The following is a 17,813-nucleotide window of genomic DNA, read 5'->3' as shown; positions in this document are numbered from 1 at the left end:
CTGCCTAACCTGCTTGTTTTATGGTGTTTCAGCTTTTTACCTTAGCTTATCTTAAAATGAACACTGTTTAAATGATCACAATCAGAAACAGGTTAATCATGAAGTACGTTTTCATATACAAGGAGTTGACCATTAGCTACTGTACAAGCTGTTACAGGCAGCAATAATAACAAGAATAAAAAGGAGATGTAGAAAAAGAACAAATAGGCAATAAAAAGGATGCAAAATAAAATCAACTATATATAAAGTATATGTAGATCATACGCAAAAAGAGTATAAAATAATATTGACTTTAGAAGGATGGCTCAGTTTCTCAATGGAACATTTTTGAATTGCACATGTATAAGATATGGATAATAAAATACAGTGTTTTGTGCCATTGCAGTTAAAAAGTGTAATATTGAACAAAATATTTGAACAGGTGTGATGGATATTAGCAAATTTTGAACATAAATAATGAAGCGGTGCAAAAAGTTGACTTGTGATGTGAAACAACATCAGAAATATGTAAAAATAAATAGAATGAAGAGCTTGGGAATAAATTATTTGCAGTTATTTTCACACTTTTTAATTGGACAACCTCATTACATTTTACTAATGGCGACAGGGGGGTGAACTCAAAGTCCCAGAAGGCCTTGCGCCGCTGGCTGCCGTGTGTGCTCTGCATGCAGTGGAGAGAGCTGTAGTGGTTGGAGGCGGGGAGTCAGGCGGCGCACTGTGGAGCTGTGTCGGGCAGCAGGAGGAGCCGAACGCCGACAGAAAAGAGCGATTCAAAGAAAGACATGAACGCCGCTCGGATGCGCGGATCGCGGCTTTGAATCGCGGCGGAGGAGACTCTCGAGCGGCTCGCGTGAAGCTCCGGAGGCGGACTGAAAGGGTGTCGAGTCCGCGGACACAGCCAGACCCTCCAGAAGACACCGAGAGGTGAGGAGGGGGCGCCGTGTGGGGATGAGAGAGGCGTTTGAAACTGTATTGAGAGCAGCGAAACGCTCCACAATTGGCTGAATTGAAGTTTAAGGAACAGTTGCGGCTCTGCAGCAACACGACAGCCTACATTTAACCTTTATTACAGGAGGGGGGTCTCTCGAAGGCATGCAACTGTTCGCTGGTCTGAACGGGGTTTTTCTTTTTTAAAAAGCCCCCCCATAGGTGTAAAGCGTATCCCATCAGAAATGGGTGAGGTTAGTCTGGCCATACAAAAGACTTGTGCCGGAGTGAATTCGCGTCGTTCGCCTTCCGCCTGAGCGCAGCTGAGCGCCGAGCTGCTCCACGACGATCTGTTGAGCTTTGTGTCGGGGGCGCCTCGCTGCAAATGTCGCGCAGCCCGTGGAAAACCTTGTTATTTGGCAGCGTTACAAAGTAACCAGCAAGACTCTGTCTGTATGTGTGTGTGTGTGCGCGCGCGCGCGCGAGCGTGCGCGTTTCACGGCCGTAGAGGCACGGTAATATTTGCATTCGCTCCAGTGTGGAGAGGCAGTAGTAGCAGTGATAAAGGGCTAGATAAAAAAGGTGGTTAGGCTGCACTTAGCCTGGAAGAAATCACATCAAAAGAAGCTTAAATTTGACGGCCTGTCCTGATTTTACAGACCCCCCCCCCCCCCATCCTGGCGCTTAATTCCGTTTCCTAATTGCGCTCTCATATTGAAGTTTCTTTCCTTAAAAAGCTGTTAAATCATTTTTTTAGGTGAGGTTACCTTCCATTTGCACACATGTTAACGACCCCTATAAGTGCAGGATCAGTTCTCATTTTGACCCCCCCTCTCTCTCTCACTCACTCACTCACACACACACAGTTCAGGACGGATGTGGACTGTTTGGGATTTAAAGCCACATAGGAAGGAAGGGGGGATCAGTGGATAGACTAGAGAAACTGGACGAACCCCTGCCAAGAATTTAGTTGCAGGGCAGGCAGCGATGTGGGCTGCGGAGGATAAAAGTACCGAACAAACCGACGTGCCCACCTTTTGTTTCTGCAGGAGTTAACCCTTCTTTGTCGCTCGGAGAGTATTCACAACAAAAACGTGCATCACAAGAACTAGTGGGCAAACTGTTGCTTATATAAAGATCTGTTCGCCCTCTTTTCTGCTCCACCCCTCTCTGCCTGACTGGAAATGATGTTTTGGTTGTGCATTAGCGTGAAGTTGTGTTTGAAAGGTGTTCTAATTTGGCCTCTATTTCTGTGTCTGTTTTCCAGGGACAGCGCCAGGCTTGGTATGTTATTGGAGAGACTGACTCTGCACTGGCAGCCTCTTCCATGTTAATGTAATGGAAACGCTCTTTGGTCGCCCCCGGTAGCATCTGAAATGCATCAGCGGAAATATATCAGCAACTCCCATGGCTAATTGTATCAAGCGGTGGTGGCTTGAGCTTGCCAGTGGATGCACTCAAGAGCCGGGTGCCCTGCCATGCCCAGCGCCATGCTAAAGCAGCACACTCATAATAACAAGGAGCACTCAGTTCAACCAGAGGGAAAGCTGTGGAAAAAGCTGGTGGAAAATCTATGGTTTGAGCCTCAATTTTGATTTCCTTTTTTTTTTTTATTTTGACCTAGATATTCTGAAGCGCGCCGTAGCTCGGCTGCTTTTCCTGCCATCTGCAGCAGCTCTGCCTCGCTCTCTACTTTCGCTCAAGTTGCTTTCACTCTGACTTCTTCACAGCAGCGCTAAGGACGGCCAGACTGCGGCCCGCTTTGTGAGAGGCACATTTTTGGCCGACGGAATGGATGTTCGAATTTGCTGCCGGCCTCTGTTGGAGTTGAAAATGTGAGGGGCCGAATGAGGGGACCCCTATGAAGAGGAGGAATAGGTGGAACAGCAGCACTATATCAAAATGGCCCAAACCAGTTTGCTGCAGGGGAAGCGCTTTTACTGCCGGGAGTGGGTCTTCCATAAGATCCAGCATTGCCTCCAGGAGAAAACCAACAACCTCAATGGGGTGACCAGCACTCCCAGTAAGCAGCCCCCGCTGGCGCCCGGCGGCGTTGCGTCCAACCCCGGCACCCTGACGTCAGGATCTGCAAAGTCGGGTACCTCCTGGGGGGTGCTGCTGGTCGGCGGGCCGGGAAGCGGGAAAACTGCGGTGTGCACGGAGCTGCTGTGGCCCACGTCGGCCCAGGGGACGCAACGGGGTCTGCACCAGCAGAGCCTGGCTTTCCACTTCTGCCGGGCGGACGACTCGGACACGCTGTGCGTCGGCGGGTTCATCCGGGGTCTGGTGGCTCAGATCTGCCGCGGCGGGCTGGTGCCGGGCTACGAGGAGAAGGTGCGCGACCCAGCTGTGCAGAGCACTTTGCAGCCTGGAGAGTGTGAGAGGAACCCCACGGAGGCTTTCAAGAGGTAAGGACGAACGCACGCACACACACAAATGCACCCCTCTCCCCTTTTCCTCGCTCTGTCGGTGCAGCTGCCAGATGATTTCACCGATTATCACACCGGCAGACAGGGGAGGAACTAATCCATGAAGTTACTGCTGATGAGTAGTCGATAAACGGAGAATGAATGGAGGACAATTGTGGAAATCCATTATTTAAGGCAGTTATGAAGCAAAGCTGCTAAAAAACAATAGCATCCTAGATGTGAGGATTTGCTGCTTCTCTCAGTTTTTATCATAATTAACTGATTCTTTATCAGTTTTTCTGTTGGTTGGACAAAACAAGCAGTTTGCAGTGTTTTTCACCATTTTTTTTGACATTTTATTGACTAAAAGATTAACAGAAAGCAATGCTTGACTGGTTGATAAGAACAACAGATTGTTGCAGCGCTGCATGGGATCACCTGCAGTAGAATTAAAACCTGCACAGTCTTTGCTTGTTGCGGAGGATCATGTTTTATAACATCTAAACCGCTTACAACCCATCTCCGGCGGCTCCAGGTAACGTCTGAAATCGAGGAATTTGCCTTGCCTAGAAATGTAAAATGCAAAGCCAGCCCCTCCCCCTCCCTTCCCTCTCCACCTCCTGACCCCGGTGCACCCTTCCCCCCCTTTTTTTTTGACTGCTCACACTCATCGCATAGCTCCGCCTCAGCAGCCTCTCCACTTATTTGATGTCACGGTTTTGTTGGTTTTCCCCCCTGGTGTGGCATGCTGGGTGGGACCGTCCCCGCTCGGCTCCTGATTCAAGAAAGGTCAGATATTTTTAAGTGGCGGCCGAGCTCAGGTGGCCGGACACTGGCGAGGAAGGAGCTTTGAACTGCGACTGACTCACTGACTGACTGACCCGAGCGACTGCACTGCAGAATGATGAAGTGCACATGTGAGACTGCAGTACAGTAGGCTTGTGGACTTCCAGCGCCCTGCCTGGGCATGTAACACGATCAAGATGGACTGTTATTGTAGGCAGAGGCTTTAAAGGGAGCTGCGCGTGAGCGTGTGTGGATGTGGGTTACTTGCACGGCTTGTCTACACAGTATAGGTCAGGCAGTCGATGCAGCGCAGGCTGGAATGCAGCACTGAACACACACTCACGCTCCTCGTCTGGCCATCTGGCGATGCTTATTGCACCATCTCAACATCTCACACACACGGGAGAAAAAGTAGGTCAAACGTTCAGCAAGGTAAATCATTTTTTAAACGCTCACTAGAGTCAACAGCTCAACCCACGTTCTTTGTTTTTTTTTTTTTTGGGACACTGACGTTCCCAAAGAAGCGAGCGCTCCTCTTGTCATCTGCTCGTAATCACGCAGCCTCTACCGACGACTCTGACTTCAGTTTGACCCCTCGGATAAAAGGCAGGTCCTCGTCGGGACGTAAACAGAGCCTGAACCCAGCGGGGCCGGGCTCCTCGCTTCGGCTCTGCTCTGTGTCACGCTGGACGTCGGGGGGCCTTTTCGCAGACGGTCACATTCGCTGAGCCTCGCCTCGTGAAGCAAATATCTCGTAGCACTTGAAACCTCAGGCTCTGAATTTGCGGCCGACAAAGACACAGCGCTTCCCGTCGCCGCCTGTTTTGTTTGTGAGCCAAATAAGCACTTCAGCGGATGCCTTATCGCCATCTCAGGTGCAAAAGTGTCCCAGGCAGCGCTGCACACAAATAATCTGAGCGGCTCCCCCGCTGTTCGAGATGCTATCTGGTTTCGGGAAGCCAAGATCGCCGTCTGTATCTGGCAGTGACATTAAAAAAAACTGCAACAATAAATGGAAGGTGCAAACTTTATTATCTGTCCAACATTATGACCACATTTACATCAGGGAGGAGAATCACAGAGGGGGGCATGCCTTGTTTTGATTGAACAGGTTCAGGCCTGTGCCTTCCTCACAGGTTGCAGTTCAGGGTCCTGTTGAACACAGACTGTTCAGGTGACCCCCCCCTCCAGCTGTGATTTTAAACGTTAGCCAGCGAGTGAATGCAAGAGGCCCCCGTCGAATTCTTCAGGCCAGTCAAAGACAAACAGGTCTGTTTGTTGATAGTAATCACCAGTCTTGTGTTAATACATTGGAACCGGTTCAGACACGGGTTGACGTCCACGCTGTGCAACCTGATCACTGCGCCTCCCGTCTGCACCTCTGCAACCACAGAAGAGCAGACGGCCGCAGCTTAAAGCTCAGATTTGATGTTTTTTATCGATTTTTCACGATTTTCTACACTTTGTTTTTTATAGCTCAAGTTCTGTGTTTTATCTCAGTGCAGTTATGCAAATTGGAACTGCTAAACTGAGTAGCAGTAGCAGCAGTAGTAGTAGCAAAGTAGTAGTAGCAGTAGCAGCAGCAGTAGCAGCAGTAGTAGTAGCAGTAGTAGTAGCAGTAGCAGCAGCAGTAGCAGCAGTAGTAGTAGCAGTAGTAGTAGCAGTAGCAGCAGCAGCAGTAGTAGTAGTAGTAGTAGTAGTAGTAGTAGCAGCAGCAGCAGCAGTAGTAGTAGTAGTAGTAGCAGCGGTAGTAGTAGCAGTAGCAGCAGTAGTACCAGTAGTAGTACCGGTAGTAGTAGTAGTAGTAGCAGTAGCAGTAGTGGTAGTAGTAGCAGTAGCAGTAGAAGTACTAGCAGCAGCAGTAGTAGCAGTAGCAGTAGTGGTAGTAGCAGCAGCAGCAGTAGTAGCAGTAGCAGTAGTTGTAGTAGTAGCAGTAACAGCAGCAGTAGCAGTAGTGGTAGTAGCAGCAGCAGTAGTAGTAGCAGTAGCAGCAGTTGTAGTAGAAAAGCTGAAATAACATCATGTTAAAATACTCAATAAAACCAAAAGCAAAGTTCCTTCATTCAGAATTTTACTTGAGTAAAAAAAGTGGTGGAAAGTAACTAAGTAAATTTACTCAAGTACTGTGGTCAAGTACAATTTTAACATGCTTGTATTTTACCAGCGTATTTCCAGAAATACAGCTTGCAGCTCAATGTGTTAATGTGATTAAATATTATATTAATGTTTCCATCTGAAATATTGGGAACACTCATGACCTCAATATTTCTAAAATTCCAGCCACAACCCTGCTACAACTTCATTTGAGTATTCACAACATTACGCCCACCTGAGAAATAGTTGATTAGTCACCAACAAAACTATTTTTCATTGTTTAATTATATTTTCATCACCCTGTATTCTCTCTCCAAAGTCTTGCTTTGAAGCGTTCTCCACACTCTATACTTTACAGGTATATGAATGCGGTTGAGACCCCCCCACCGACAAACCCAACATGTGTAATAAGTGAGTTATTGTAGCGTCCTCTTCATGTCATTAAACCCCCCCAAATTCCCAAAAATATTAGTGAGGATGCGACCCTGTGTCCTCACTGGCAGCTGTGGCCCCTGAAAGCTAAAACTAAAAATATTGTTAATGTACTTAGTAGTTGTTTTAGTAGTTTTAGTAGTAGTAGCAGTAAAAGTAGAAGCAGAAATACTCTGAAGCCTCAGAAATCAGCCTGTTGATTTGTGTTCAGTGTTTGAATCAGATACAAACTGGCGAATGAATCAAGCTGAATTATGTTTGTTCTTACAGCTGAATCATATTTTAGCACTTTACAAATTTACATTATCCCAAGTTAACAATTCTGGCCAAATTCTATAAATAAAGTTTAAAAACAGATCTGATTTTATTTTATTGATTTGTTTCTTTGTGAGGGACAATGAAAACCCAGTGTAACAGGTTACATGACGACTCCAGTCCCTGAGTGTATTAGTTAAATCACGTGCATAATAAATAACTACATTGTCAAATATGTGACACGTACATAAGAAAACGATCACATGACAAACATGTTGCGTGCGTGTGAGTAGCATGCATTTTTATTTTGAGTGTTATGAAACATGTTGGGATGCATTAGCGGCGCAGATGCCTGCCAGCAAAGGTCAGGACTCCGGTCCTCCAGATAAAAGGCAGCTTCACCTTTCAGTTCAGCCTCTCTGCTGCTTCCAGACTCCCAGAACAACCTCAGGGCTCCTTCAGACAATAAACTTGATACTTGCGGCGCATCGGCTGCCTGGACGGGTCAAATTCATTTCCATTAGTGCTATCTGAAGGGTCTGACACTTGGGTTGCAGCGTATCATCGGGGGTTTTGTTTGCAGCCGAAGCACATTCCTCTGTCTCAGCGGCTTCTGTCTTAGCTTTATCAAAGGCCACTGCTGTGTTTTGACTGGAGTCCTGCACTTTGAATGAATCTGTTAGTTTTAAACAACCGGCCATCCAACGTGCCTCACTTTCCCCCTCCTGGACAAAAGAGCTGGCTTCATATAGGTGGAGTTAACTCGGCCATGTGGGTCAAACCAAAGCCAACGGGGTTTTTTTTTTTTTTTCTGCTGATGGGACAAAGCTGCCTTTTAGTTTAGGTGTGACCTTATGCGGATCTGTTGCCGGGCTGTTCTCCACCGAGCACGAGTTACACTTGAATCGTGGCTGGACGAGTCTCTGTTTCTTTGCAAAGGGCACACACTTCAGAAATGATGAATGGCCGCGGCTTAAATTTGCGAACAAGACTTGAAGTTTCTTGGCGGTGTTTTATTCCCTCTGAGGGTCCCCGGGATCTTTTTCTACGGGACGGTTGAAAATGTTGATTTTCTGGCAGCTGCTTCAAACCTTCCTTCGTGACACGTCGCCTGTTGCTTTGTTCCAAATAGCCGTTCAGATAAGTAGTGACATTAATGAAAACCGAGCGCGATTGGATCTACTCCGGTGGCCTCCAGTGAACACGCATATTGTTTGGCTTTTTTAAGTTGTCATTTCACAAGACAGGCATGGCATTACCGGCGCGAAGCGAACTTTTTTTAGTACGTTGTGACAAGTGAATTCTAGTTATTGGCTCTTGGAAACGTAGGAAATTGTGAGGTGGAGAGCCAGAGATATAAATAAATGTGAAGATGTTTGTAAAGATGTCTTGACATCTTGTGATCCAACGGTTGCTTAAATGACCCTCAGATAATATGTCTGTAGCCTCTTTGTCTGATTTTGAACACAGTTCAGCTTGTGGCACATTTCAGCTTCGAGCAAAACCGACCGAGACATTTTTTATGAAGTCGGCGAGGGAGCGTTGTGGCTTTTTTTCCCTCTTTGTGTTGACTTTTTGACTGTTGCACATTGGGCGGCCCTGCTTATTGGGGTTAAAGGACGCTAAATGAAAGCGGCCCCGTGCCTTTCATGTGGTGCACGGCTGTGGAAAACTCGCTGCAGATTAGGGCCACGTTTTAGGAACAAAAAAAAAAAAAAAAAAAAGGGCTCCCAGTGTGACGCATCAACTCGAGTCGAGCAGATGAGGAGAAACAGCAGCACTGGTGCGGCTGCAATGATGACTCAGCAATCTGAGGCTGGCCTCTGTCTCCACACCACCGGCGGATGTGTGTGTGTGTGTGGGGGGGGTGTGGGTGTGTGTGTGGGCACACATAGCTCATTCATATTATTGTCCCACTCAATAAATAAAGCTCATGTATGAAGGTGTTCAAGCTTGTGTAATAGCTCATAGAGAAAGAGCTGAAGCAAGTTAGACTCTTTCATGAAGGCAAAGGAGGGCTGAAACTTTCCAGATAATCATTTGCTCCATAGAATATAAGGAAATGATGAATAATACCCATCATGTGCTCCTAGAACTCAAAGTTAATCTTTAAATGTCTTATCTGGGCTGACCAGTAGAAAATATTTGATTTACAATGACAAAAACACAGAAGAAAGAGGCAAATTCAGACTTTTGAACCAGTAAATGTTAAATTACTTAAAGGCTAAAGCACATAAAACTATTTTTCTGTAACATTAAATATTTATTATTAAAAAAAACAGTTTAAAGCTCTGAAAAACTGTTATTTCTGAGGACTTTAATACCTTGAAATCCAGCTAATCCACTCCACAGAGACTGCGTAGGTGTGGTTTGATCGCATCTGATAGACAAGTGGTTCTGGCAACACAAGCGAACATCCCCACAACTGTCATCATATTTTGATTCAAGTGTTTCTAAACTCTGATTGGTGGGCGGTAAAAATGTGACATCACCTTTTTCCCGCCGAGTCAGCCCACTCGAAACCAGCGAGGGAAATGCATAAAAACGCCGATCCGAAGCGTTCTGACGTTGGCAGAATCTTCTGTGTGTGTTGGATCTCAGAGCTCATATTCAGAAGCCGAGTGAGAAAATGTGTTTCCCGGGCTTTTAGTCAAATATCAAAGAGCGCTTCCTGCCCTTGTGAAGCCCGTCTACCTCTGCTGGCCGCCCCTGGACTCCATGTCGAAACCCCACGCGAACTGCTTGTATTCACATGTTCAGGCTTTTGCGCATGTGGACGGAGGCAGGAGTGTCAGCGGGGAGACGAGGGAGGGGGCTGAGGAGGATGAAATTTCAGATTCCTCTGACGGTATTGGAGAGCCGGCCAGGAATGCACACCTCGTCTGGGCTGGGAAGAGCTCGGGGATTTGGAATAGTTATCCGAGGTATGTGTGCTGGCCAGAAAAGACGTGTGCAGGATGTTTACACTCTTGCAAATCATTAAAAGGCTGCAGCATAGGGGCGAAGGAGTTTGTCTGGTTAATAAAGAGGCTGGATTTGAATGTTTTTAATCAGAATTGGCTCTGTTTTATGAGGTTATCTTTCTTGTTAATAGATCACGCAGTCGGGTGTAATGGGGGAACGGGTTTAGGTTTGGCCAGCCCTCGCCGTCACAGGAACAGTGCGATCACTGTGTGTGACCAGTCCCATGACAGAGCGTTCAGCATCCAAAACATCATAAGACTCGGTCTCACAGATCCGCAGATATCAGCTTTTGTTTGTCATCAGAAAGGGTTGATTATGGGGGCTCGTTTGTTTGTGCGTCAGGCGCTCCGACCTCTCTGTCTCCACGACTTTGTCTCTCAGACAGCCGGAGGCATTCGTCTGCTTGGCATCCAGCGCTGAATTGATCTTGCAAATCCATTAAGCCGAGATCACATTCTCGCATTGTCCGGCGCGTTTAGAGAACGGCAGAAACAAGCACTTTTTAAATACTTACTGGACCACTCAGAAGAGGCTGGAGCTGTTTTTGCTGACGCGTGGCTTTCATTTGAGGTCACCTGTCGACCGTTTGTGGAAAACACCTGCTTTGACATCACTGACTGAGGCGTGGCCTGACGTGGAGCGTGTGTGAGAGTTTCAGCTTCAACACAGTGGGGCTGGGTATCCTTTTATTATAAGATAAGTCAAGTTTTAGTATGTGTTTTTTATTAGGTAACAAAGACAGACTGATCAAATGCATCAGTTTCTAATGTTTCCATCACACAAGCACCTTACAAGAACTTAATAAATGAATAAAATGGTCCGTCTTTATTGAATTGGTGACTGGTGATAGGATCATGATTGGGTATAAAAGGAGCATCCTGGAAAGGCTCAATCGCTCACAGTGAGGATGGAGCGAGGTTCACCACTTTGTGAACACATGATTAGATCAAGGATGTTAGTGCATGGGCTCAGGAGAGAGTCCAGATGTTTGTTCTTGCTAATAAAAAATGACGTGGACAGAGATGATGCTGACGTGCTAATGCAAAAGCATCATCTTCACTGTCTTAGCTTATGTCTTAGAATGCAAACATTTGCTAGTTAGCTCTAAAGCACAGCTGAGCCTGATGGGAATATTGTTAGTTTTGCAGGTATTTAGCCATAAATCACACAATTGTTGACCCGATGATGGCGCTAACAGGGGTCACCAACATTATTAGGGTTAACCAAAGTGGTCGATGACCCACTGAGTGATTGAGAGGCTGACGCTGCCTGACACTGGGGCTAGAAACAGAGTAGATGAAATGCTCACTGAGAACTTTTAGCTTCACAAGTTCCAATCTGCAACTGACTGTAATTATCCAGCCGACAGCTCGGTGAGATATGAAACGTGGGCAGAGCGGCTTCATGTCAGCAGAGATGTCCTGCACTTAACAAAAGAACGTCGGCATGGTTTAAAGATCTTTTGTGTCACGATGCATGTTGTTTGAGCTTAATAAGGTTTTTTTTAAAACGGCGCCCAAATCTCCTCTGAGTTCTTTTGAACAAATGATTATAATGACTATTTCTGTATTTTTGAAAAATAGCTAATTTACTGCTGCAAGGTTGACATCCTCGGGGGGGTTATCCGTCTAATGAAAGGCTCTCAGCGCAAATTAATGTAAATATGTCTGTCCGCAGCTTACATAACTGCAGTTCTGCTCCGCTGTAACCGCTCTGCATCAACCCCTTGATTTGTTAAAAGCTTTTAAAACAAGCTTTATTCATCAGATAACCATTGAGCACAAACTGTTATGAAACCTCAGATTCGGGGTTTTCATCCAGTCAGTTCGAACTGGAGCGCGGTGATAACAGACGGAGGAGGAAACGGGAGCATATGGAGGAATACAGTCGAAGTGTCTGAGCCTGGCTGTTCAGAACATTTGCTCTCACCGCCAGTCACTCTTATTGTCCTCATCAGTGTGATTACTTTGAACGGGATGATTGCAGTAGCGTTATGCATAATGCAAGAATCGCAGAAGAAAGTGCGAGGGTACAATCTGCGAGATAGTTGTCTATTTCACTTTGGACGAGGCGTTGCACGAGTCAGCTGTTGTCGTTCAGCTCCGTGGCACTAAGCTCTCCTGACTTAGCAGAGACGCTGAGCAGGCTTCCTCCAAATTCACTCGAAACTAAATAAAAAGACGGGGGTTCTTCTAATGAAAAGGCCTCTCTGGTCTTCTACTGATCGTGGTGGAAAGCTTTGTCAGTATCGCTCTGTGTGGCGATCCGTCTGAAGCCGAGAGCTCGGCTCACCAGCTGGCCTCTCCTCAGCGGCCGAGAAATGGACGCTATATTTCACCCTCGGCTTTCTCGAGCTTCTGCCGCGTCCTGGTCGGCGTTTGGGTGTGTGGCGTGGATTTCAGGCTCTGCGCCTGCTCTATAAAATGAGCTGCGTAAATTTGCGAGGCGTTGGCTCGGTGCCCGGCGCTGCCCTGTCGGCACAGACGTCTTCACTAAGCGTCACGCTGAAAGCTTCACTTTGCACGTTGCGGCGGGATCGACGGCCGCTGCAGTCGCGCACACAACGCGACAGATGGCGAGTGCATTAGATGCATTTCACATCCCCCTTCTTCCCCTTGTTTTGAGTCTTAAATAGTCAATTGGCATCAGCTGGGGCATATGTTGAGGATTTGAGCGAGAACCAAAATAGTTGGTACAAATGTCTGAGACCGTTATGTGTGTGGGCTGAATTACTTTTAATTTTCTGGCTCAGGTGGGCCGCAGGTCTGTCTGGCAAACTAAATCAGCTTTTCCCGAGCTTAGTTTCTCTCCAGTGTCCCGTGGAGTCCTCTTTGTCTGCAGCCCTCGTCTTTTGACTCTTTGACAGGCTGAAAGTAGCCGAATTGTGAGAGAAGAATGACTCTTTGTTTTGCCCACTTGCTGTCACCGTGGATTTGATTGTCTCGGCGGGCGACGCGGCCTCCGACACGGCCGTTCACACGCACTCGCACACAGCCACCCCTGTGGATGGACATTCCTTTTGGCAGGGCTCCCAGATGGCGCTGCAGGTTCTCAGCGGGCTGCAGCCATCAGACGGAGTGATTGACCGTGTTTCTGAAAGGCTGAGCGCCGTCACGACAAAGCGTGAGGGTTGGAGGCTGTTTGCGCTGATTTGCGTCCTGCTGAGGATTCAGACTGCGTGCGGAAAGTTTTAAATTCAAGCTTAAGTTTGTAGAAGCTTTGCAAACACGGGTTTTACTGTTGAGTGTCCACCTCAGGGGAAGCAACACTTTAGCTCCAGCCTCTAAAAAGTGCAAATTTGCTGCTTTTTTCAATACAAACTTGATATTTTTATGCTTTTGGATTGTTTTGTTCAACAAAGCAAGCGAATTGAAGACATTGCCGTGGGCTGTGGGAACTTGTGATTAGACTTTTAGACTTTTCACAAAATCAGTCAATAGAAAGCATAATAGATAAAAGAATCTTTGGTTGCAGCTTTAATTTCATCCCAGAATAATAACCATTTTGGGAAATGTTGAGTGATGGTTTCGTTTTGCAGTGCTGCTGTCGGTATGATATAGAAGAAGTGAAAGTTATCTGTGCACTGAAAATGAATGTAAAGGACTCTTATAAAGTACAAACCACCTGCACGAACCTTTCCAATCCAGCTTCCCTGCAAGACTTTCCCAGCATTTTTTTACTCGGACATACTGCACGTTGTTGCTGTGAGGTCAAAGGCTGATAAGGTTGCAGTAAATAAACTGCGCATGACTTTAGTCGAACATGAAAACTGCACCAGGACTGCTCTGCGGCATTCAAGTGGAAGCCATTATAAAATGCCCTCTTCTGTGTATCCCAGTACTTCAGAGGCGCACAAACCTTCACCCCAGTCATCGCCGCTCCTGCGTGTTTAAGGATGATGAACTTGGGGCTAAGATGGTAGATGCTTTAAAGGGAGCCACAGGCTTAGTGACAGGCTGTTGAGCATCCAGAGGAAGTCTCATTAAAACAGTATTTTAGTGCTTTATGACAAAGCTTACAACCGATGCCACTTCCATTAAGGAAGAGTGGTAGTTGAAGAGTCCCATCATGTGCAAGGTGACCGATCTTATCTGCGCGACAGCTACCCGCGAGCACGCCTACGATGCCCCGAAGCCAGCTCTTGAATCAAGTTTTCATGTTGATTAATTGATTTTTTTTCCCAACCCCTTTTTAAATGTTTAATTAACCTAGACCCAGATTAAAACGCCACTAATACGAAACCCTCAGATCCTTTATCACGGCCAGTTGAGCTGGAAATAATTTTACGAGTCTTGGGAAATGACATTTTCCCAAATGGACGTCTCATGGCTGGCTTCAAGCTGTCGGCGGCAGTCGCAGTGGAAGAGAAGTCTCGCCAGCACGAATGCGACTCCACAGAACAGAGATGCATTCGTTGGCTGCAGCGAGCTGCAGCGTGTGAAGTTGCACATTAGCACTGGAGCAAGTAGATTCCTCGTCTGCCGTCGACAAAATGTTAATGTGGCATTTAAAATGTTTTTTTGGGGAGGGGATGCTCAGCTGAGTGCTGATGTGATGCTAGCCTACAGATGCTATTCATGATGTTTTGCTGTGTCACCACACGGCTGATTCTCGTATTCAAACAGCGATATTTATGTTGCAGGCAGATTTGTTGGAATCGTGATAGTTGCTGGGCATTTCTCTCCACGTCTTTGATTTAATCTCAAGGCTGAACATTTAGCTCTCGGGCAAAGTTTTTTGTCGCACAAAAAGAGCCACTGAATTATAAATGACTGTCTCTGGATGTTTCTGTGAGCTCAAATCATCCACACTGGGCCCGTTAACGGATGCAGTTCGGGTTGGATGGAGACATATTTAAACGCCCACACTCGACCAATTGAGGGCGATGAAGAAAGAAAGATGCGCCTCAAGAAAATCTCTGTCTTGTTCGCCGTGACTGAGTGTCGAGTTGCATGTCAGATAGAAAAATCTGATTGAATCAGCAGCCAAATGTTGTCAGGCAGATGTATTGATTCCTCACTGATGCCCGACTTACATTTTCATGACTGACACTGAATCAGCAAACTGAATTTTAGTTGATTTTGATGTTTGGGAACAACACACACGACTTTTCATGATGTTTTCTTTATTTATACAACATGATAATGTTCTTTACATTAAAATAAAGTTCAGGAAAACTGTTACTCTACTCGAGTAAACCCAGCAGACTCAGGCAGAATATGACATTGATGGATACTTTCCCTCTGAAGTTATATATGAGCTACGAGGGTCTTTTATCCAAGCGTCTTACTTATACTCCTCATTCAGATCACTGAATAAAGTCACTATTCAGATGTTTAGCCATCAATATATAAAGCTAAATGTTCAGTATTGATTCTGTTCGTCTCTACAGAGATGTAATTCACCAGTCTCACATTTATATAAGAAATGAAAGCATTCTAATACAACTTTTAAATAAGTCTTTATATGTATTCTGTTGTATATGATGTTATTATTAGATGTTATTATAAGACATTTACCTTTTGTATGTTTTTAGTTGAATTTAAAGTTAAAGTTTTTTTAAAAGTCAGATGAATGCATGATATTTCCAAAGTCAATAAATAATCTTGTCAAATAATTGTGGCCTCAGTATTGAGCAAAATAATGGCGCTCATGATTTTGCCGCAATCGAGCGGCCCTACTTACGTTGTAATGGAACCACATTGAAAAGAACAGCAACAAACAAGACCTTTAGAAAGGCGGTCACTCAGACAGACCGCTGCTTTCACGGCAGTCTGCTTCCTGCAAGGAACCAAATGATTATTTGCCTATTTTGTAGAGAAAATTATGCTCTAATTTGACAGCAGTTTGCTGCTCACCATTGAAGTTTTACTTTGAAGCAATCATCTTTTATCAGCTGCACCTCGACCAGTGAGACTGTATTCTGCCTCCAGACAGAAACTGTCTGACAGAAATGTTTCTATAACACAAACTAAAACTTCTTGTCTAATTAGTCAAACATCTGAACGCGTGATGACATTTGCGTCTCTGTCTTCCCGCTGTCCTCAGATGTGTCCTCCTGCCTCTGCTGAGCGTCAAGCCTCCTCAGCAGTCCGTCTTCCTGCTGGTGGACTCCATCGACGAAGGCTGTCAGCTGGGCGAGGGGGAGCAGAGGTCCTCCCCCGGCTCCCCCAGGACCATCGCCGAGCTCCTGGCCAGTCACCACGAGTTCCTGCCTCCCTGGCTGCTTCTCATCTGCTCCGCCCGGCGACAGAACAAGGCCATCACCAAACTGTTCACAGGTAAACAGTCCGGCTCTCCTCCTGATTGACTCGCGTGGCTGCTGCTCAGGTCCGTCCTGTGAGAGAAGAGGTTCAACCCACCAGGTTTAATTTGCGGCATCATTGTGGAAATAATTGTGATACCTTCGTCATGACTGAACTGAGCTGATGTAAAAAGGCAGTTTGATAGATGAGACAATATTTGCACCTGTCAGGGCTTCTCCGTGCTCGTTTCCGCTCAGTCGCAGCTATTTTTCTGTGTAAATGTGATATATTTCACCTGAAAATGGGGTTACAGACAGAGACTGCGGCGGCTTCTTTTCTGTCACGGCTGCTCAAATAGTGCAGATACAAAAAGGCTTTCTGATATCACGGCATGCCCAAAGAGATTAGGGTCACCATTGTAGACCTCTGTAAGAGTTGCAGTGCTTCCTTAGTGTCCTGTGACACTGCTCCATACCAGCTGCTATTATCTCCCTGTCAGTCCAGCAGCCTACTCTGTGGTGATGAGCTGGCTTAGCATTAATCAACCCGCCCGCGTGGGAGGAAGTCTCCTCCGCAGACTCACACTGATGCGTGTACCCGCTCTACCTTCCCAAAACCGCTCAACGTGGGAGCTTCTCGAGCCCTCGGCTCGCCTCTTAAACCGTTACGTAACATCCCAGCAGTCTCAGCGGTCGCTTCTGTGCCGCTCTCCACTCAGGAGATGCATCAAGTGAGGTTCAAGGCTGAGCAGGCCACACGTTGCTTTTATAATGTTGCACTAATATTCAGGAGTTTCTGTAATTTGTCATTTTCAGTGTTACTTTACATATAATATCAGGCGGTTTGACAGTGTGGCACAGAGACAGAAGTCTTGTTCTGGTCTTCTAGGTGATGTTTAGAAGCTGCTTCACTGTGCAGAGCAGTGCAGTAGGCAGCCAATCAGGAGCCTGTATGACACAGGTACGACCTTGTTGTGGTTCATCTCTGTCACCAAGTGTGTTGTGGACAGTAGGGACGTTTTCAGATGATGTGAAGGTAAAATGTACACAAATCCAAAATGGTTTCTCGACAGGCAGAATCTGCAGATATTCGGCGCAAACGGCAGGTTTGACCAGCGTTTAGCTTCTAGTGGGCGGCGAATTCAGTCGCTGGCATATGTTCAGAAGATGCTCTGCAGGTAAGCTAGAAGTGAGCTGGTCAGGAGTGTAGGCATGTTTGGACCAGCCGGCTTTCTGCGGGAGGTGGTTTAAAGGAAAATATCAACAACGCACCTGCACAAACTCATATGTCCATGTGCAGCAGTCAGCAGCAAAACTGTATGTTCTGTAATATGATATCATAATCAGCAAATATTTTGATGATCAGTTGATAATTTCAGTCATGTTTGCAGCCACATTTTGTGGTTTCAGCTCCTGCGGCGTTGGGATTTGCTGTTTTCTGTCTTTGTAAGATGAGAATCTTTTGATCTGTTGGACAAAACAAGGAAGTTGAAGCCGCCATCTTGGATTCTTTGACATTAGTGTCGAATCAGAATCACATACAAGGAATTTGACTCCGGTTTAAACTGAACAATTTATTGACTAAGCAATTAATTAAGAAAACAGTCGCTGTTAATTGATTGATGAATTGACCTGTCTACTGAATTGAACTCTTAAATCTTAGATGGTCAAATCGTTGTGCTTAAACATTGTCCTGTTTCATT

At 46.1% G+C, this 17,813-nt stretch overlaps 1 protein-coding gene across 2 annotated transcripts in view; it reads left to right on the top strand.

Moving 5' to 3' along the window:
• Positions 1–736: 736 nt before the first annotated feature.
• The window catches only part of ankrd50 (ankyrin repeat domain 50), a 35,074-nt gene continuing 17,997 nt past the window's right edge, over positions 737–17,813 (top strand). The window contains exons 1-4 of one of the 2 annotated variants that reach the window (XM_041944259.1): positions 737–924; positions 2,195–2,503; positions 2,658–3,335; positions 15,915–16,147. In XM_041944259.1, coding sequence (XP_041800193.1) covers positions 2,830–3,335; positions 15,915–16,147 — 739 coding nt within the window. In that variant the 5' untranslated portion in view covers positions 737–924; positions 2,195–2,503; positions 2,658–2,829. Of the gene's footprint in view, positions 925–2,194; positions 3,336–15,914; positions 16,148–17,813 lie in introns of both variants that reach the window. The other variant, XM_041944260.1, reaches the window with a different exon arrangement.

Source organism: Chelmon rostratus, chromosome 9, assembly GCF_017976325.1.
Source record: "Chelmon rostratus isolate fCheRos1 chromosome 9, fCheRos1.pri, whole genome shotgun sequence".
NCBI classification, from domain to species: Eukaryota; Metazoa; Chordata; class Actinopteri; order Chaetodontiformes; family Chaetodontidae; genus Chelmon; species Chelmon rostratus.
This window is presented reverse-complemented; position numbering and strand designations above follow the sequence as displayed.